Genomic DNA, 20109 nt, shown 5'->3' with positions numbered 1-20109 from the left:
ACAGAGTTTGGCACAAAGGCCTGCTAGTGAAGATGATAAACGCGGGATTCAAAATCTCGCTGGTCAAACTTGTCGAGTCTTTTCTTCGAAACAGGACCTTCCGGACAAAATTGAACCAAAAACATCATTCCACGTACAGGATGATAGAAGCGGGAGTACCTCAGGGAGCGGTACTGTCCCCCTTCTTGTATAACGTCTACGTATCGGATCCCCCTAGGACGGCACATACGCAATTGGCATTGTACGCCGATGACACGGCGATACTGGCTAGATCCTGGAACGGGACTATGCTGGTGGGCTATTTGCAAGAAGAGCTCAGGATCTTGGAAAAGTGGTTTTCCAGATGGAAAATAGCGATAAACGCAGAAAAAACGCAGGCCATAGTCTTCAAACGAAGAAGGAGAAAAATCAGGACGGAAAACCGACTGGAGATCCAAAACGAGCAAATTCCGTGGAGCCAAAAAGTCACGTACCTAGGCGTAGACATGGACGAAAAGCTGACGTGGAAGGACCACGTGGAGAAAACCAGGAAAAAGGCAAAAGCGACAAGGGCGATACTGTACCCAATGATAAGGAGGAAGTCCAAACTTCCCCTGAAAAATAAGATCACGCTCGTCAAGACGATCATCCAACCGCAGCTAACTTATGCATCGGCAGCATGGGGCTATGCAGCCAGGACGTACCTAAAGAGTCTTCAGGCAGTGGAAAACATTGCACTGAGAACGGCTCTCGGAGCACCCTGGTTCGTTAGCAATGACAGGATAAGGAAAGATTTAAATTACAGATCGATGACCGAAGTCATAAAAGACCATGCCATCAAATTGTTCCAAGAAACGAAACAACACCCGAACGAGCTGATCAGAGAATCAACCAACTACAGGCCGGAAAATGCCAGACCATTTAAGAGACCAAGACATCAGTTGCTGGAAAACGGATGACAAATAAGGAACGATCACACAGACACGAGTCAATGACCGAAAGGAAAAACAAAGAACCAAATAGGTAAAAATGCAACGAAGGAAGGAAGAAGACCAGATAGCATTCTGTTACTTTGGACCCATCGCTGGAAACTAAAAATCCAAAAAAGGAAAACGGCCGACGAAGAAAGAAGCGTCCAGACGGACAGAAGAGGGCAGAAGAACCCCAAGTCGGCGGGGTGACTCAAGCCAAAGATCCTGGGGGGCGACTTAGTCGTAAAGACTTTGTCACCTCCTAAGAGAGGCACTCAAAAAGAGGTCTAGACCGATACCGAGGCAAGAAGCGGAATCCCGCTTGGCCGGAAAAATCGGAGATCAAAACAAAAGCGGCCCAAAAAGCGAGATTGGGAATTTTCGGGTACCGGAGGCCCGAAAAATCCCTGCAGACACGGGGGTTTTTTAGTGGGTGAAAACCCCACACAGGCCGGTGCACGGGCACCGGTACGTCTTACCGACAAGATTTTTTACCCCGGGGTCGCGTCCCCAAAAAAAAAAAAAAAAAAAAAGTGCTTCGTGGCGTAGTCGTCGATATTTTTTCTTACTTGTCGTGCGGGGTTAGCTTTTGATTTTTCGTTTCGTCGTTGTGTGTGTGCGTATTTTTGCAGTGCTCGTCGTGTTCGTTCGCTAAACAAAAAAAAAGAAGAAAATGTCCGGACGAGGAAAAGTTGGTAAAGTGAAGGGAAAGGCAAAGTCGCGTTCCAGCCGTGCCGGTTTGCAGTTTCCAGTGGGAAGGATTCACCGTTTACTTCGCAAGGGAAATTATGCCGAACGAGTGGGAGCCGGAGCTCCGGTATATTTGGCCGCCGTAATGGAATATTTGGCAGCCGAGGTGTTGGAATTGGCCGGTAACGCGGCGAGGGACAACAAGAAAACCCGTATCATTCCCAGACACTTGCAATTGGCCATAAGGAACGACGAGGAACTGAACAAACTTCTGTCCGGAGTGACGATCGCCCAGGGAGGTGTATTACCGAACATTCAGGCGGTACTTTTACCGAAGAAGACCGACAACAAAACCAAGTAATTTCTTCTTTTTTTTTTGTTTTTTTTTGTTTTTGTTCGATCGGTAACCCGAAAGAACGACGAAAAAAAAAACAAACTAATGAAAACCGGTCCTTTTAAGGACCAAAACGTTATTATCAATAAAAGAAAATCGAATTGCGTCCAGAAATTTATTTAATTTATTTTCCTACTTTTGTGTACGAGAACGATCGTTTCGACGAGAAAACCTACAAAATTTCGTCGTTTAACGTCTTCGGTGGTTATTTTATTTCCCAGATTCGTAGTGCGAGTAGACTGGTCGGTACCGGCGTCTCGTCGAACTTGATTTGGAATTTTTCATTTTTAACGATACCGGTGCCGTCCAGTGTACTCGAGCTAAAGTAATAGGAAATATTTGATTTTTATATTTACGACGAGTGGGAATTATCGAAACGATTTTCTCTTCCGTAGTTAGTTTTGTGGTTCTCAAAAGAACCGTTTTTACCTATTTTTCTACGTTGTGTAGAGCTTACTTTCCGTAACGAATGATAAAAATAATAATAATAACAGTGGTACGAGGAAATTGCGAAGCTTTACGAAAGTGCGATGCCAAATTGTCGAAGATTGTTGCAGTTTCGTAGCGTGAGTAGACTGGTCGGTACCGGAGTGTCGTCGAAGTCGACTTGGAATTTTTATTTTTCGACGATACCGGTGCCGTCCAGTGTACTCGCTGTGAACTATTTGAAAATATTTTACTTTTACATTTACGACGAGTGGAATTATCGAACGATTTTCTCTTTCGTAGTTAGTTTTGTGGTTCTAAAAAGAACCGTTTTTACCTATTTTTGTACGTTGTGTAGAGCTTACTTTCCGTAATGAATGATAAAAATAATAATAATAACAGTGGTACGAGGAAATTGCAAAGCTTTACGAAAGTGCGATGCCAAATTGTCAAAGATTGTTGCAGTTACGTACCGTGAGTAGACTGGTCGGTACCGGCGTCTCGTCGAAGTCGATTTGGAATTTTTATTTTTCGACGATACCGGTGCCGTCCAGTGTACTCGCTGTGATCTATTTGAAAATATTTTAATTTTACATTTACGACAAGTGGAATTAACGAACGATTTTCTCTTTCGTAGTTAGTTTTGTGGTTCTAAAAAGAACCGTTTTTGTTTGGGTTGGGTTGGGTAGGGTTTTCTCGTACAGGACGAACTCCCTCGTTTGAAAACCGCACACTTTATTCAGAAGAAATGAAAGAATGACGGTAGGAAGTTCGCTTACCTTGTGTATTTCGTTTAAGCCCTTTCACCTCTGATGCGTCTCGCCAATTGAATGTCCTTCGGCATGATGGTTACGCGTTTCGCGTGGATCGCGCACAAATTCGTATCCTCGAACAGACCCACGAGATAGGCCTCGCTGGCTTCTTGCAAAGCCATCACCGCGGAACTTTGGAAACGAAGATCCGTCTTGAAATCCTGAGCTATCTCCCTGACGAGACGTTGAAACGGCAATTTTCTGATTAGAAGTTCGGTGCTTTTTTGATAACGACGAATTTCTCGCAAAGCCACCGTACCGGGTCTGTAACGATGAGGTTTCTTCACGCCGCCCGTGGCCGGAGCACTTTTCCTCGCCGCCTTCGTGGCCAACTGTTTCCTCGGAGCTTTTCCTCCCGTGGATTTACGCGCGGTCTGTTTAGTACGAGCCATCTTCCTTTTTTTTTTTTTTCACTTCGCGCGACGAACGAACGAATTAAAAATTTCACGAATCAAACGCACAAACACAAACACAATCACTAAAAAAGCAGCTACACACACACAGAGAAATCGACAACGAACGAACGTTACTACTATCGACGAACGGCACGACGGTCGAAACGAAAATAACGTCGCGCTCGATTTGTCGTACTAGTTTTGTTGAATCGCCTCGCGACGCCATTGGCGGAGACCGACTCGGCGGGGGCGGAGCTTCGAAATCGCACGTAAATATGACGCGTTTTTGAATTTTTCGATCATTCTTGTTCAATTTGTTCGTCGACACTCGTTACGTCGTTCTCCGTGTCGTGTAGTTTGGCGGTGAAGTTATCGTTTTTTAGTGTTCGCGTTTGTGTTTGTGTCGTTCGTTTCCTACTTCGTCGAAGATCGAGATGACTGGCAGAGGCAAGGGCGGAAAGGGTCTGGGAAAAGGGGGTGCCAAGCGTCATCGTAAAGTGCTTCGAGACAACATTCAAGGCATCACGAAACCGGCAATTCGACGATTGGCGAGACGAGGCGGCGTGAAACGTATATCGGGTTTGATCTACGAAGAAACCCGCGGAGTTTTGAAGGTATTTTTGGAAAACGTAATCAGAGATGCCGTCACTTACACGGAACACGCGAAACGAAAGACCGTCACTGCCATGGATGTCGTGTACGCTTTGAAACGCCAGGGACGCACGCTCTACGGATTCGGAGGTTAGATTTGCGGCAGTTAAAAAGTTCCTGTGGTGTTTGTGTGTGTGTGCTGTCGCGCCAGGAAAAACGGAAAACAGGTAACTACAAATTTACAAAGAAAAAAATCGGTTCTTTTAAGAGCCACGACAGATCTTTTTAAAGAGAAAATCTATTACCAAGTGTTTTGTTTGTTTGTTTTTTTTTTATTATCGTTATTAGTTTCCTTAAAACCTATTTTCCTAGATAATTTATCGACGTACCGTTCAGTCCTCCGTCCGTCCTTTTTGATATACACCCGGATTTTACGAGGTCGCGGAGCCACAGTTCCGTCTGGTCTCGCGTGCCGTTGGTACGCGCGCCACTTCGTGCCGCGATATCGGTCGTGAACGTTTCTCGTTTTCGTTTTGATCGATTCTCGTGGGTGGCGCGTGTTCCTGTGATTCGCGAACGGAAGGATCGGCGGCCGTCGTGCCGAATCTGACGCGCGAAAAACTCGATAAATCGGTTCTTTCGAGGGCCGCGACGCGTCACTTTCGAAAAGAAAGTCGATTTTCTCGTATTTTTTTTCGTTTTTTCGACGTGGGTTCTCGGTTTTTTTCCCCGCCCCGTCGTCTAGATCGTTCGTCCGTCTAGATATTTAAACGTGCACGGACGCAAGTACGTAAATTTAGGAAAGACGCCGACGCTTCGACGTCGTAAGAAGAGTCCCGAGCCGTCTTTCGTCTAAGCCGTGCCGTTCAGTCCTCCGTCCGTCCTTTTTGATATACTCTCGACGTGTCTGGGGTCGCGGAGCCACGATAGAGTTCAGATCGATCCTTCGTGAAGAACAGACGTGCCAGATCTCGCTAACTTCGTTAGTTAATAGCGCATCGTATAATTGGGATCCCCCAATAAAACGTACCGCAACAAATCGGCGAAAAACGCGAGTGAAAGCGACCCCAGTGCCCATTACCTGGGCACCGTAGCGAATCCGACCCCGAGTTTTATTGGCCAATCGGAACAACCCGACATTCCAATTGGAGTGCCGCTAGTACCGTAACGGCCAACTGACTCGATCGAGCCGACCGTCGCCATTGTAAATCGGCCGGAATAAATCGGTCTTCGAACGACTTCACCTTCGATAGGTGAAAATCGGCCGGAAACCAATTATTCGCGGTTAAAGAAAAGCTGCAGGATTCTCTTGTGTTTTTAAACACAAGAGAGTGTAAGTAACTCATTCTTTTCAGGATTTAATATTAATTTTTTACAGAGAAGTGCTACCATAAATGATTGGGCCAATAAAATGGCCGAATCAAGAAAGATAGTAGAAGAAAGGGCCATGGTTGCCATGGAACTAAAAAAGGACCCGGAGGCGCTGTTCTTAATGAACCAGCACCTCTATGAACAAAACCAGGACAAGGATAGGAGGATAATGGAGCTTCAGGGGTTAGTAAAGGACCTCCAAAAAACCAACTTCGAGCTGCTAGAAACGATGAAGAGACTCGAAGAAAAAATGGACAGGATGGAGAGGACCAACGAAGCCGTGGCTAGCTCACAAAGAAAGAAGAAGAGGACAATCGAAAAATTAGAAGAAGAAGAAAGCGCTGCCAAATCGTTCGAGCCAGAAATCCCTGAATTGGTGGAAGATGAAGAGATGCAGATGGACTTTAGGCTCATACAAAAAGAACAAAAAGACGAGCAAAAAAAAGAGAAAAAGGCGATAGAGCTAAATCAGCCAGGACCAAGCCGGGCTGCTGACACAACTGAAACCGATCAACCAAAAAAACAAAAGATCCCCCCTATCGTGATCGCAAATTCACAGGACTGGACCGTAGTCTGCAACAGATTACGGTCTAAGAAAATTGGCTATAATAAAGCCAAAATGACAAGCAAAGGTGTAGTCATTTCACCAAACACTGCCGAGGACTATAGAGCAATGGCACGACTTTTGAGGGACGACAAGAGAGAGTTCCATACGTACAGTCTACCAGAGGATAAAAAAGTGAGGGTAGTAATTGGTCTTCTACCCATAAACATCACGGAAGAACAAATAAAAATCGATCTAACCAGTCAAGGAATCACCCCCTGCTCCGTCCAGCGAATGAAAAGTCGCGTGGACAAACGTACCCTTGGACTTGTATTAGTCCAAGTAAACAAAGAGGATAAGGACAAAGTATACGGAGTGAAATACTGCTGCAACCTCAGCGTAAAAGTGGAGGCGCAAAGACAGCCAAAAGGCCCGACACAATGCCACAGGTGCCAGAAGTTCGGGCACTCGCAAATGCACTGTACCGCACTAGTTAAGTGCGTAAAGTGCGGAGAAAATCACCACAGCGGTGATTGTAAAAAAGCCAGGAATATCCCGGCTAAATGCGCAAACTGCGGAGGCCCCCACCCAGCCAGCTATAAGGGATGCAAGGAAGTCCCCCAACCGACTAAGCAAACCACAAATCAAGTCAAATCAGTGGTCAAAAAAGTGGAGAAACAACAATTAAAAGTTGCCCCCCCCCCACCACCGTTCAAGACAGGAATGAGCTACGCAGGAGTAGCCAAAAATAACCCGAAAAAAGCCCAGAAAAATGAAGAGCCAGTAGATTTCCAACAGGCTCTCAAACAAATGCAGACAATGTATTCAGCAATGAGTGCATTCTTCGCAAATTTGCCTAAAATACAAGGTTAATGGATTCACACCAGAAAACCCCTTCTTCATTGCAGATCATATCATGGAACATAAATGGTATGAAAGGGCGGAAAAACGAATTGCAGGAGATATTAGAACGCCTAAATATCGATATAGCTGCAATTCAAGAAACGAAATTAAAACCGGAGGATGATATAAAAATCCCAGGCTATAAAATATACAGAAAGGATAACGAAAAGCCGGGAACCCGAGGGTCAGCAATTCTAATAAAAAACGGCATGCAGCACGAGCAATTACCACCGATAAATACGGTCATCATGGACACCACCGCAATCGAGGTAAACAATGCGAGGGGACGGTTACGAATAGCATCGTGCTATCACCCTCCGAAACCGAAATTGCTACCTGAAGATGTTGAGAAAGCATTGTTCGACAGAGAAAGCGGACAATACATCGCTATTGGAGATTTTAATGCCAAATCGCAAAATTGGCATAGTAAAGTAACAAATGACAATGGAAGGCAACTCAAAAAGTTACTGGAAAAAAGGGATGACATCACAGTAATGTCATCTGAAGAATCCACCCATTATTCCTCAAACGGAAACACAGACGTGTTGGATATTATGCTAATCAGAGATCTAGAAGTAGAAGCTGAAATTAGCGTAATTCATGAAGGATCATCTGACCATAATCCCATAATAGTGGTCTTAGGAGAAGGAATTCCAACCGAGGATACAATAATTACGAAAAGGACTAACTGGAGGAAATACAAGAAAAACTTGCAGGAAAACCTATCAAAAATCGGCAAACTCGAAAGTAAAGCCGAAATAGAAAATGCCGTTTCACAACTAGAAACGGACATAAAAGCTGCGCTGGAAACAAGCACAAAAATAAGAAGAAAACCTAAAATAAGAAATTATCTAGCGGGAATTTCCGAGGATACAAAACAACTGATACAGCTAAGAAGACATGCTAAGAAAAAAGCATTTAAAACACACGCCCAGGCGGACAAAAATGCCTTGTATCAGCTGAACAGGAGAGTAAAAGCAGCACTACAGGAACACAAGGAAGAACAATGGCAGGAACATTTGAAATCCCTTGACCCACAGGATAGGAGTATGTGGAAAACACTAAAAGCCATTAAAACAGAGAGAAAACCAATGCCACCTATACAAGGAAAACATGGAATAGTATATACTTCTGAAGACAAAGCAGAGGTATTTGCGGACAGCCTAGAAAATCAATTCAAGGAAAATAAAAACCAGGACCAAGAAGCAAAAAAATGGGAAGAGGAAGTGAATAAATGAATCTACAACCTAGACAAGACACGGGACGAAGAAGCCATTAGGCAAGTCACGCCAAAGGAAATAAAAGGCATCCTGAAACAGCTACAAATCAAGAAAGCACCAGGATGCGACCAAATAGGGAACCAGGCATTGAAGGAATTGCCAAATCGAGGGGTAGCCGCATTAGTGAATATCGCAAATGCGGTCCTGAGAAAAAGGCATTTTCCGACAAACTGGAAAAAAGCAGATATAATTCTGTTCCCAAAACCGGGAAAAAATCACAAGCTACCACAAAGCTACAGACCAATTAGTATACTACCACTCATGGGGAAAGTAGTGGAAAAAATAATACTAGCCAGATTAAAAGAGAGCGAGGAAGAGCTCAAAATTATCCCACAGGAACAGTTCGGATTTAGGAAACAACATTCGACTGAACTACAAGTCCTTAGAATGGTCGAGTACATCTCAGAATCTTTCAACAGGAAAAGAGCGGCAGGAGCAATACTGTTGGACATCGAAAAGGCATTCGACAGCGTATGGCATAGAGGATTGTTGGTGAGACTGTTGGAATCAGGACTCCCAGTACCGCTAGTCAAGCTAGTTCAATCCTTCCTCGACAACAGGAAATTCAGAGTCAAATTAAACAGCAACTACTCAACGTACAGGACAATTGAAGCGGGAGTTCCGCAAGGAGCCGTACTATCCCCGTTCCTATACAATGTATTTGTATCAGATCCACCGAGGACTCAAAACACTCAACTGGCAATGTATGCAGATGATACTGCAATACTTGCAAGATCGTGGAATGGAAAACTACTAACCAGGTTCTTACAAGAAGAAATGACACAGCTAGAAAAATGGTTTTCCAAATGGAAAATCAAAATAAACGCTGATAAAACCCAAGCCATTGTTTTCACAAGGAAACAAAAAATCAAGACAGAAGACACAGTAAGAATTTACAACAAACAAATACAGTGGACCAAAAAAGTCACGTACTTGGGAGTAGATATGGACGAAAAACTTACATGGAAAGACCACATTAACAAAACAAGAAACAAAGCAAGGATGACAAGGGCCAAAATTTATCCTATGATAAGCAGAAAGTCCAAGTTGCCGCTCAAAAATAAAATCACGCTAGTTAAAACCGTGATTCAACCACAGCTAACATATGCATCGTCCGCATGGGGACATGTATCCAATTGGCAATTAAAGAAACTCCAAGCAGTTGAAAATATTGCCTTAAGGACAGCAATAAACGCGCCATGGTATGTTAGCAACCAAAGAATCAAAGAGGACCTCAAATATGAAACGATGACCGACGTAATGAAGAAACATGCAACGAAGATATTCCAAGAAGCAGAAGACCACCCGAACGAGCTAATTAAAGCGGCAACGGACTATAGTACGGAATATAAAATTCCGTACAAAAGACCCAAACACCAATTGTTTGACAACGGTTAAGGGTACTAAAACCAAACTGCATAGGATCTGCGAGCCAAAAGTCTTGTAATAAAAAACGAGGACAAGGAACCAAAACCTTCTGCAGTAATGAAGTTAAAAAGACCAGATAGCCGTTCTGGTACTTTAAACTCATTGCTGCAATAAAAGATAAATTCCGAAGGAACACAGCCGGCAACACAGAAAGCGCAAAAAGGACAATGAAGATGGCAATAAAACCCAGTCGGCGGGTCAACAATAGCCAAAGTCCTCGGGAATAACATGGAATTCCCGGAAAGAGGTACGCAAGGGCCCAATTAAGATTACAGAGCAAAGAGCGGTGATACCGTTTGACTCTGATAATTAACGACCCAACACAAAAGCGACCCAAAAAGCGCGATTAAGAATAAATTGAGTTTACTCAATTTTTCTTTGCATTTACGGGGTTTTTTAGTGGGTGAAACCCCACACAGGCTGGATGCACGGGCACCAGTATCGTCTTCCGGCAAGATTTTTTATCCCCGGGGTCGCGTCCCCAAAAAAAAAAAAAAAAAAAAAATTTTTCGATCATTCTTGTTCAATTTGTTCGTCGACGCTCGTTACGTTGTTCTCCGTGTAGTGTAGTTTTTGGCGGTGAATTTAGCGTTTTTTATTGTTCGCGTTTGTGTTTGTGTGTGTGTGTGTCGTTCGTGTCCTACTTCGTCGAATAGCGAGATGACTGGCAGAGGCAAGGGCGGAAAGGGTCTGGGAAAAGGGGGTGCCAAGCGTCATCGTAAAGTGCTTCGAGACAACATCCAAGGCATCACGAAACCGGCAATTCGACGATTGGCGAGACGAGGCGGCGTGAAACGTATATCGGGTTTGATCTACGAAGAAACTCGCGGAGTTTTGAAGGTATTTTTGGAAAACGTAATCAGAGATGCCGTCACTTACACGGAACACGCGAAACGAAAGACCGTCACTGCCATGGATGTCGTGTACGCTTTGAAACGCCAGGGACGCACGCTCTACGGATTCGGAGGTTAGATTTGCGGCAGTTAAAAAGTTCCCGTGGTGTTTGTGTGTTTGTGTGTGTGTGTGCTGTCGCGCCAGGAAAAACGGAAAACAGGTAACTACAAATTTACAAAGAAAAAAATCGGTTCTTTTAAGAGCCACGACAGATCTTTTTAAAGAGAAAATCTATTACCAAGTGTTTTGTTTGTTTGTTTTTTTTTTATTATCGTTATTAGTTTCCTTAAAACCTATTTTCCTAGATAATTTATCGACGTACCGTTCAGTCCTCCGTCCGTCCTTTTTGATATACACCCGGATTTTACGAGGTCGCGGAGCCACAGTTCCGTCTGGTCTCGCGTGCCGTTGGTACGCGCGCCACTTCGTGCCGCGATATCGGTCGTGAACGTTTCTCGTTTTCGTTTTGATCGATTCTCGTGGGTGGCGCGTGTTCCTGTGATTCGCGAACGGAAGGATCGGCGGCCGTCGTGCCGAATCTGACGCGCGAAAAACTCGATAAATCGGTTCTTTCGAGGGCCGCGACGCGTCACTTTCGAAAAGAAAGTCGATTTTCTCGTATTTTTTTTCGTTTTTTCGACGTGGGTTCTCGGTTTTTTTCCCCGCCCCGTCGTCTAGATCGTTCTTCCGTCAAGATATTTAAACGTGCACGGACGTAAGTACGTAAATTTAGGAAAGACGCCGACGCTTCGACGTCGTAAGACGAGTCCCGAGCCGTCTTTCGTCTAAGCCGTGCCGTTCAGTCCTCCGTCCGTCCTTTTTGATATACTCTCGACGCGTCTGGGGTCGCGGAGCCACAGTTGCACTTCGTCTCGCGTGCCGGCAGGTAAGCGCGCGCAGCATCGGTTCGTGCGGGGATCATATTTGTGGTGATAATTTCTCGATTTCGCTTTAACTAATTCGCGCGTGTGTTTGTGTGTGTGTGCGTAATTTCCGAACCGAAGGATGATCGGTGATCGTCATTCACGAATCTCACAGCTTGTGTGCGTGAGAGAAACTTAAAACAAAAAAAAACGGTTCTTTTAAGAGCCACGAAACGTCTTTTTTAAAAAGAAAATCTATGACATCGTTTGTTTTTCCCTTTTTGTTTGATTATTTGTTATTTATTTAATATTATTATTTTTTTTTAACGTTCCTTCGTCGTGTCTTACTCGATTTTATCACGTTAAAAAAAATACGTGTGCGTTGGAAGGGCGTGTAATTAATTAAAGGAGGAAACCCGAAAGATCGAAACACGTACCGGTGCCGTCCAGCCTACTCGCGCTCGACGACTCTAGTAACGCCGACGAAATCGTCTTTTTTCGCATTCTGACGGTTTTCGTTTCGGTAAAATCCACGTCGTAGATTTCCCAAATTGTTTGTTTGAGGTAACAAAAGTAAAGTTTTTGCCACGGAACGCACGTAGATACGTTTTTTTTTTGTTTTGGCAAAAATCAACTAACCTGGACCGATCCGAACTAACCTGAAACGATATCCTATCTATCTGTCGGGAAGAAGAAGAAAATAATAATAATAAAAACACAACAAGTCGATTTTCTTTTATTTTAAATAAATTGTGGCCCTTAAAAGAGCCGATTTTCTTGTTTTGTCGTCCTCGTCGGGCGAGGACGGACGGATCGAACGATCGCGTTCATTTCGAACTGGTATATTTGGTGACGGCTTTCGTACCTTCGCTCACGGCGTGCTTGGCCAACTCACCGGGCAACAACAATCGAACGGCAGTTTGTATTTCCCTGCTGGTAATCGTCGATCTCTTGTTGTAGTGAGCCAATCGAGACGCTTCGGCGGCTATCCGTTCGAAAATGTCGTTCACGAAAGAATTCATGATCGACATGGCCTTGCTGGAGATTCCGGTGTCGGGATGAACTTGTTTCAGTACCTTGTAGATGTAAATCGCGTAGCTCTCCTTCCTCCTGCGTTTCTTCTTCTTGTCGGTCTTCGATATGTTCTTCTGAGCCTTGCCGGCTTTCTTCGCTGCTTTTCCACTCGTTTTCGGCGGCATAATTACGCGCGCACACGCGAAAACAAAATCAACAAAAAAAGAAAAAAGAAACACGAACGATCACGCGTCCACACAAACGCACAAAACACACACGCACACAGAGAAAAGCACAAATAGAACGGGCGCGAACGAGGAGGACTTCCGAACGCGACGAGGATATTATCACAATGAAGGGTTGGCGGCCCCAGAACACGTGTATTTATGTGACGAGCGAGTCCCTTAACAAGCCCCGCCCATCGTCGTTTCGACGAACGGAGGGATTTCGTTGGTCGCGTCGTTTCACGTAAATACGGTGCGTTTTAGAATTTTGCCGTTATTTGGATTCAGGAAGCAGCACTCGACCGAACTACAAGTGCTGCGAATGGTGGAGCACGTGACCGAGAGCTTCAACAAGAGACAAGCCACAGGAGCAATACTGCTGGACGTCGCGAAGGCCTTTGACAGTGTATGGCACAGAGGACTGCTAGTGAGACTGTTGGACTCCGGACTCCCGGTACCACTGGTCAAGTTAGTACAATCTTTCCTCTCTGACAGGGAATTCCGCGTCAAGCTAGACGGATGCTACTCAACCCTCAGGACCATAGAAGCAGGAGTACCCCAGGGAGCGGTACTGTCGCCGTTCCTCTACAACGTCTACGTGTCGGACCCCCCCAGGACGGAAAGGACGGAACTGGCCCTATACGCGGACGACACGGCAATACTAGCTCGATCTGGCAACGGAAAACAGCTAGTCAAGTACCTGCAACAAGAAGTCACAGCGCTGGAAAAATGGTTCGCCAAGTGGAAGATCAACGCCAACGCCGAGAAAACACAGGCCATAGTTTTCACCCGTAGGAAGAAGCTCAAGACGGAGGACAAAGTGATGATCCAACAGAAGCCAGTACAATGGAGCAACAACGTTACGTACCTTGGAGTACACATGGACGAGAAGCTCACGTGGAAGCAACACATTGAGAAGACCAGACAAAGGGCAAAGATGACAAGGGCGAAGCTCTATCCGATGATCAGCAGTAAGTCCAAACTACCCCTTAGGAACAAGATCACACTGGTCAAGACAGTGATCCAACCACAACTGACGTACGCATCAACAGCATGGGGGTATGCAGCCAAGTCGCACCTAAAACGCCTGCAGGCAGTGGAAAACATTGCACTGAGGACGATTCTAAACGCGCCTTGGTACGTCAGCAACGAGACAATCAGAAGGGACCTCAACTATACGTCGATGACGGAAGTCATTAGAAGCCATGCCACCAAGACGTTCCAAACCACGGAAGACCACACCAACGAACTGATCAGGAAGGCAACGGACTACCAACTGGAGGATGCCATCCCACACAAGAGGCCACGACACCAACTTCTGGACAATGGATGACAATAGGGAGCCAACAAACAGGACACTAATAAAAATTTTCTTTTCAGGACACTAATAAAAATTATTCTTTTCAGGACACTAATAAAAATTTATTAATTTCAGAACACTAACCATAAAAATTCTTTTCAGGACACTAATTAAAAATCTATTTTTACAGGATTTATTCTTTCAGGACACTAATCAAAAATTTATTTTCAGGACTTATTTTACAGGACTTGTAAAAAAGGCCTTCACAACGATGTATGAACAAGGACCGAAAGCAATTCGGGACTTTGACATCATCGACTGTGAAATAAGACCAAAAAGAGCCGACAAACAAAAATGGACCACAACAACAACATAAAAGATGCTAGAAAATCCCTCGTCGGCGGGAAAATTCTAGCCAAAGATCAGGGGGGGACCTAAACCATCTCCCCTCAAAAGAGGAAAAAGGATCCCAAAGAGATGACTGAGTAAGAAGCGACGGTCCCGCTTGTCTCTCTTAAACACAGGTCAAAACAAAGCGACCCAAAACCGAGATCGAGGTTGTTCGGGCACGGGCTCGAAAACTTCTCAAAACACGGGGATTTTTTAGTGGGTGAAAACCCCACACAGGCTGGTGCACGGGCACCAGTATCGTCTTACCGACAAGATTTTTTGCCCCAGGGTCGCGCCCCTAAAAAAAAAAAAAAAAAAAAAAAAAAAAAAAAAAAAAAAATTTTGCCGTTCATTCTATTGTAACGGTTCGTCGTCGTTGTCGTGCTTCGTGGCGTAGTCGTCGATATTTTTTCTTACTTGCCGTGCGGGGTTAGCTTTTGATTTTTCGTTTCGTCGTTGTGTGTGTGTGTGTGCGTATTTTCGCTGTGCTCGTCGTGTTCGTTCGCTAAAGAAAAAAGAAGAAAATGTCCGGACGAGGAAAAGGTGGTAAAGTGAAGGGAAAGGCAAAGTCGCGTTCCAGCCGTGCCGGTTTGCAGTTTCCAGTGGGAAGGATTCATCGTTTACTTCGCAAGGGAAATTATGCCGAACGAGTGGGAGCCGGAGCTCCGGTATATTTGGCCGCCGTAATGGAATATTTGGCAGCCGAGGTGTTGGAATTGGCCGGTAACGCGGCGAGGGACAACAAGAAAACCCGTATCATTCCCAGACACTTGCAATTGGCCATAAGGAACGACGAGGAACTGAACAAACTTCTGTCCGGAGTGACGATCGCCCAGGGAGGTGTATTACCGAACATTCAGGCGGTACTTTTACCGAAGAAGACCGACAGCAAAACCAAGTAATTTCTTCTTTTTTTTTTGTTTTTTTTTGTTTTTGTTCGATCGGTAACCCGAAAGAACAACGAAAAAAAAAAACAAACTAATGAAAACCGGTCCTTTTAAGGACCAAAACGTTATTATCAATAAAAGAAAATCGAATTGCGTCCAGAAATTTATTTAATTTATTTTCCTACTTTTGTGTACGAGAACGATCGTTTCGACCTCGAGAAAACCTACAAAATTTCGTCGTTTAACGTCTTCGGACGCTATTTTATTTCCCAGATTCGTACCGCGAGTAGACTGGTCGGTACCGGCGTCTCGTCGAACTTGATTTGGAATTTTTCATTTTTAACGGTACCGGTGCCGTCCAGTGTACTCGAGCTAAAGTAATAGGAAATATTTGATTTTTATATTTACGACGAGTGGGAATTATCGAAACGATTTTCTCTTCCGTAGTTAGTTTTGTGGTTCTCAAAAGAACCGTTTTTACCTATTTTTCTACGTTGTGTAGAGCTTACTTTCCGTAACGAATGATAAAAATAATAATAATAACAGTGGTACGAGGAAATTGCAAAGCTTTACGAAAGTGCGATGCCAAATTGTCAAAGATTGTTGCAGTTACGTACCGTGAGTAGACTGGTCGGTACCGGCGTCTCGTCGAAGTCGATTTGGAATTTTTATTTTTCGACGATACCGGTGCCGTCCAGTGTACTCGCTGTGAACTATTTGAAAATATTTTAATTTTACATTTACGACGAGTGGAATTATCGAACGATTTTCTCTTTCGTAGTTAGTTTTGTGGTTCTAAAAAGAACCGTTTTTGTTTGGGTTGGGTTGGGTAGGGTTTTCTCGTACAGGACGAACTCCCTCGTTTGAAAACCGCACACTTTATTCACGACGACGACAAGAAATGAAAGAATGACGGTAGGAAGTTCGCTTACCTTGTGTATTGTATTTCGTTTAAGCCCTTTCACCTCTGATGCGTCTCGCCAATTGTATGTCCTTCGGCATGATTGTTACGCGTTTCGCGTGGATCGCGCACAAATTCGTATCTTCGAACAAACCCACGAGATAGGCCTCGCTGGCTTCTTGCAAAGCCATCACCGCGGAACTTTGGAAACGGAGATCCGTCTTGAAATCCTGAGCTATCTCCCTGACGAGACGTTGAAACGGCAATTTTCTGATTAGAAGTTCCGTGCTCTTCTGATAACGACGAATTTCTCGCAAAGCCACCGTACCCGGTCTGTAACGATGAGGTTTCTTCACGCCGCCCGTGGCCGGAGCACTTTTCCTCGCCGCTTTCGTGGCCAATTGTTTTCTCGGAGCTTTTCCTCCCGTGGATTTACGCGCCGTCTGTTTCGTGCGAGCCATTTTTCTTTCACAAAACACCAACCGAAACACACACACACACAAACGCGAAACTAAAAACTTTAACGATAAACGCGACTAATTAACGACGAACGGCACGACGGTCGAAACGAAAATAACGTCGCGCTCGATTTGTCGTACTAGTTTTGTTGAATCGCCTCGCGACGCCATTGGTGGATTTCGACTCGGCGGGGGCGGAGCTTCGAAATCGCACGTAAATATGACGCGTTTTTGAATTTTTCGATCATTCTTGTTCAATTTGTTCGTCGACGCTCGTTAAGTTGTTCTCCGTGTAGTGTAGTTTTTGGCGGTGAAGTTAGCGTTTTTTACTGTTCGCGTTTGTGTTTGTGTGTGTGTGTGTGTCGTTCGTGTCCTACTTCGTCGAATAGCGAGATGACTGGCAGAGGCAAGGGCGGAAAGGGTCTGGGAAAAGGGGGTGCCAAGCGTCATCGTAAAGTGCTTCGAGACAACATCCAAGGCATCACGAAACCGGCAATTCGACGATTGGCGAGACGAGGCGGCGTGAAACGTATATCGGGTTTGATCTACGAAGAAACCCGCGGAGTTTTGAAGGTATTTTTGGAAAACGTAATCAGAGATGCCGTCACTTACACGGAACACGCGAAACGAAAGACCGTCACTGCCATGGATGTCGTGTACGCTTTGAAACGCCAGGGACGCACGCTCTACGGATTCGGAGGTTAGATTTGTGGCAGTTAAAAAGTTCCTGTGGTGTTTGTGTGTGTGTGCTGTCGCGCCAGGAAAAACGGAAAACAGGTAACTACAAATTTACAAAGAAAAAAATCGGTTCTTTTAAGAGCCACGACAGATCTTTTTAAAGAGAAAATCTATTACCAAGTGTTTTGTTTGTTTGTTTTTTTTTTTATTATCGTTATTAGTTTCCTTAAAACCTATTTTCCTAGATAATTTATCGACGTACCGTTCAGTCCTCCGTCCGTCCTTTTTGATATACACCCGGATTTTACGAGGTCGCGGAGCCACAGTTCCGTCTGGTCTCGCGTGCCGTTGGTACGCGCGCCACTTCGTGCCGCGATATCGGTCGTGAACGTTTCTCGTTTTCGTTTTGATCGATTCTCGTGGGTGGCGCGTGTTCCTGTGATTCGCGAACGGAAGGATCGGCGGCCGTCGTGCCGAATCTGACGCGCGAAAAACTCGATAAATCGGTTCTTTCGAGGGCCGCGACGCGTCACTTTCGAAAAGAAAGTCGATTTTCTCGTATTTTTTTTCGTTTTTTCGACGTGGGTTCTCGGTTTTTTTCCCCGCCCCGTCGTCTAGATCGTTCGTCCGTCTAGATATTTAAACGTGCACGGACGTAAGTACGTAAATTTAGGAAAGACGCCGACGCTTCGACGTCGTAAGAAGAGTCCCGAGCCGTCTTTCGTCTAAGCCGTGCCGTTCAGTCCTCCGTCCGTCCTTTTTGATATACTCTCGACGCGTCTGGGGTCGCGGAGCCACAGTTGCACTTCGTCTCGCGTGCCGGCAGGTAAGCGCGCGCAGCATCGGTTCGTGCGGGGATCATATTTGTGGTGATAATTTCTCGATTTCGCTTTAACTAATTCGCGCGTGTGTTTGTGTGTCCGTAATTTCCGAACCGAAGGATGATCGGTGATCGTCATTCACGAATCTCACAGCTTGCGTGTGTGAGAGAAACTTGAAACAAAAAAAAAACGGTTCTTTTAAGAGCCACGAAACGTCTTTTTTAAAAAGAAAATCTATGACATCGTTTGTTTTTCCCTTTTTATTTGATTATTTGTTATTTATTTAATATTATTATTTTTTTTTAACGTTCCTTCGTCGTGCCTAACTCGATTTTATCACGTTAAAAAAAAATACGTGTGCGTCGGAAGGGCGTGTAAATAATTAAAGGAGGAAACCCGAAAGATCGAAACACGTACCGGTGCCGTCCAGCCTACTCGCGCTCGACGACTCTCGTAACACCGACGAAATCGTCTTTTTTCGCATTCTGACGGTTTTCGTTTCGGTAAAATCCACGTCGTAGATTTCCCAAATTGTTTGTTTGAGGTAACAAAAGTAAAGTTTTTGCCACGGAACGCACGTAGATACGTTTTTTTTTTTTGTTTTGGCAAAAATCAACTAACCTGGACCGATCCGAACTAACCTGAAACGATATCCTATCTATCTGTCGGGAAGAAGAAGAAAATAATAATAATAAAAACACAACAAGTCGATTTTCTTTTATTTTAAATAAATTGTGGCCCTTAAAAGAGCCGATTTTCTTGTTTTGTCGTCCTCGTCGGGCGAGGACGGACGGATCGAACGATCGCGTTCATTTCGAACTGGTATATTTGGTGACGGCTTTCGTACCTTCGCTCACGGCGTGCTTGGCCAACTCACCGGGCAACAACAATCGAACGGCAGTTTGTATTTCCCTGCTGGTAATCGTCGATCTCTTGTTGTAGTGAGCCAATCGAGACGCTTCGGCGGCTATCCGTTCGAAAATGTCGTTCACGAAAGAATTCATGATCGACATGGCCTTGCTGGAGATTCCGGTGTCGGGATGAACTTGTTTCAGTACCTTGTAGATGTAAATCGCGTAGCTCTCCTTCCTCCTGCGTTTCTTCTTCTTGTCGGTCTTCGATATGTTCTTCTGAGCCTTGCCGGCTTTCTTCGCTGCTTTTCCACTCGTTTTCGGCGGCATAATTACGCGCGCACACGCGAAAACAAAATCAACAAAAAAAGAAAAAAGAAACACGAACGATCACGCGTCCACACAAACGCACAAAACACACACGCACACAGAGAAAAGCACAAATAGAACGGGCGCGAACGAGGAGGACTTCCGAACGCGACGAGGATATTATCACAATGAAGGGTTGGCGGTTTTTTAGGGGCGCGACCCTGGGGCAAAAAATCTTGTCGGTAAGACGATACTGGTGCCCGTGCACCAGCCTGTGTGGGGTTTTCACCCACTAAAAAATCCCCGTGTTTTAAGAAGTTTTCGAGCCCGTGCCCGAACAACCTCGATCTCGATTTTGGGTCGCTTTGTTTTGACCTGTGGTGAAGAGAGACAAGCGGGACCGTCGCTTCTTACTCAGTCATCTCTTTGGGATCCTTTTTCCTCTTTTGAGGGGAGATGGTTTAGGTCCCCCCCTGATCTTTGACTAGAATTTTCCCGCCGACGAGGGATTTTCTAGCATCTTTTATGTTGTTGTTGTGGTCCATTTTTGTTTGACGGCTCTTTTTGGTCTTATTTCACAGACGATGATGTCAAAGTCCCGAATTGCTTTCGGTCCTTGTTCATACATCGTTGTGAAGGCCTTTTTTACAAGTCCTGTAAAATAAATCCTGTAAATGAAATTTTTAATTAATGTCCTGAAAGAATAAATCCTGTAAAAATAGATTTTTAATTAGT

At 44.8% G+C, this 20109-nt stretch overlaps 9 protein-coding genes across 9 annotated transcripts; 5 read left to right on the top strand and 4 right to left on the bottom strand.

The window, feature by feature from the left end:
• Positions 1-1527: 1527 nt before the first annotated feature.
• LOC136350100 (histone H2A-like) lies at positions 1528-2076 on the top strand. Its single transcript, XM_066301623.1, has one exon. The coding sequence runs from the start codon at positions 1624-1626 to the stop codon at positions 1999-2001; it is 378 nt and encodes a 125-aa protein (XP_066157720.1). The 5' UTR covers positions 1528-1623; the 3' UTR covers positions 2002-2076.
• A 1021-nt stretch (positions 2077-3097) lies between these two features.
• LOC136350099 (histone H3) lies at positions 3098-3851 on the bottom strand. Its single transcript, XM_066301622.1, has one exon. The coding sequence runs from the start codon at positions 3662-3664 to the stop codon at positions 3254-3256; it is 411 nt and encodes a 136-aa protein (XP_066157719.1). The 5' UTR covers positions 3665-3851; the 3' UTR covers positions 3098-3253.
• Positions 3852-3972: 121 nt separating this feature from the next.
• On the top strand, positions 3973-4532 carry LOC136350101 (histone H4). The gene has a single exon (XM_066301624.1). It carries the CDS (start codon positions 4102-4104, stop codon positions 4411-4413), a length of 312 nt encoding a protein of 103 aa, XP_066157721.1. The 5' UTR covers positions 3973-4101; the 3' UTR covers positions 4414-4532.
• A 5763-nt stretch (positions 4533-10295) lies between these two features.
• LOC136350091 (histone H4) lies at positions 10296-10885 on the top strand. The gene has a single exon (XM_066301611.1). The coding sequence runs from the start codon at positions 10445-10447 to the stop codon at positions 10754-10756; it is 312 nt and encodes a 103-aa protein (XP_066157708.1). The 5' UTR covers positions 10296-10444; the 3' UTR covers positions 10757-10885.
• Positions 10886-12291: 1406 nt separating this feature from the next.
• LOC136350103 (histone H2B) lies at positions 12292-12924 on the bottom strand. The gene has a single exon (XM_066301627.1). The coding sequence runs from the start codon at positions 12738-12740 to the stop codon at positions 12369-12371; it is 372 nt and encodes a 123-aa protein (XP_066157724.1). The 5' UTR covers positions 12741-12924; the 3' UTR covers positions 12292-12368.
• A 1891-nt stretch (positions 12925-14815) lies between these two features.
• Positions 14816-15447, top strand: LOC136350104 (histone H2A). Its single transcript, XM_066301628.1, has one exon. It carries the CDS (start codon positions 14994-14996, stop codon positions 15369-15371), a length of 378 nt encoding a protein of 125 aa, XP_066157725.1. The 5' UTR covers positions 14816-14993; the 3' UTR covers positions 15372-15447.
• Positions 15448-16137: 690 nt separating this feature from the next.
• On the bottom strand, positions 16138-16839 carry LOC136350089 (histone H3). The gene has a single exon (XM_066301609.1). It carries the CDS (start codon positions 16716-16718, stop codon positions 16308-16310), a length of 411 nt encoding a protein of 136 aa, XP_066157706.1. The 5' UTR covers positions 16719-16839; the 3' UTR covers positions 16138-16307.
• A 111-nt stretch (positions 16840-16950) lies between these two features.
• On the top strand, positions 16951-17534 carry LOC136350090 (histone H4). Its single transcript, XM_066301610.1, has one exon. The coding sequence runs from the start codon at positions 17109-17111 to the stop codon at positions 17418-17420; it is 312 nt and encodes a 103-aa protein (XP_066157707.1). The 5' UTR covers positions 16951-17108; the 3' UTR covers positions 17421-17534.
• Positions 17535-18946: 1412 nt separating this feature from the next.
• Positions 18947-19570, bottom strand: LOC136350102 (histone H2B). The gene has a single exon (XM_066301625.1). It carries the CDS (start codon positions 19393-19395, stop codon positions 19024-19026), a length of 372 nt encoding a protein of 123 aa, XP_066157722.1. The 5' UTR covers positions 19396-19570; the 3' UTR covers positions 18947-19023.
• Between the last annotated feature and the right edge of the window lie 539 nt (positions 19571-20109).

This window comes from Euwallacea fornicatus, unplaced genomic scaffold, assembly GCF_040115645.1.
Source record: "Euwallacea fornicatus isolate EFF26 unplaced genomic scaffold, ASM4011564v1 scaffold_110, whole genome shotgun sequence".
Classification (NCBI taxonomy): Eukaryota; Metazoa; Arthropoda; class Insecta; order Coleoptera; family Curculionidae; genus Euwallacea; species Euwallacea fornicatus.
This window is presented reverse-complemented; position numbering and strand designations above follow the sequence as displayed.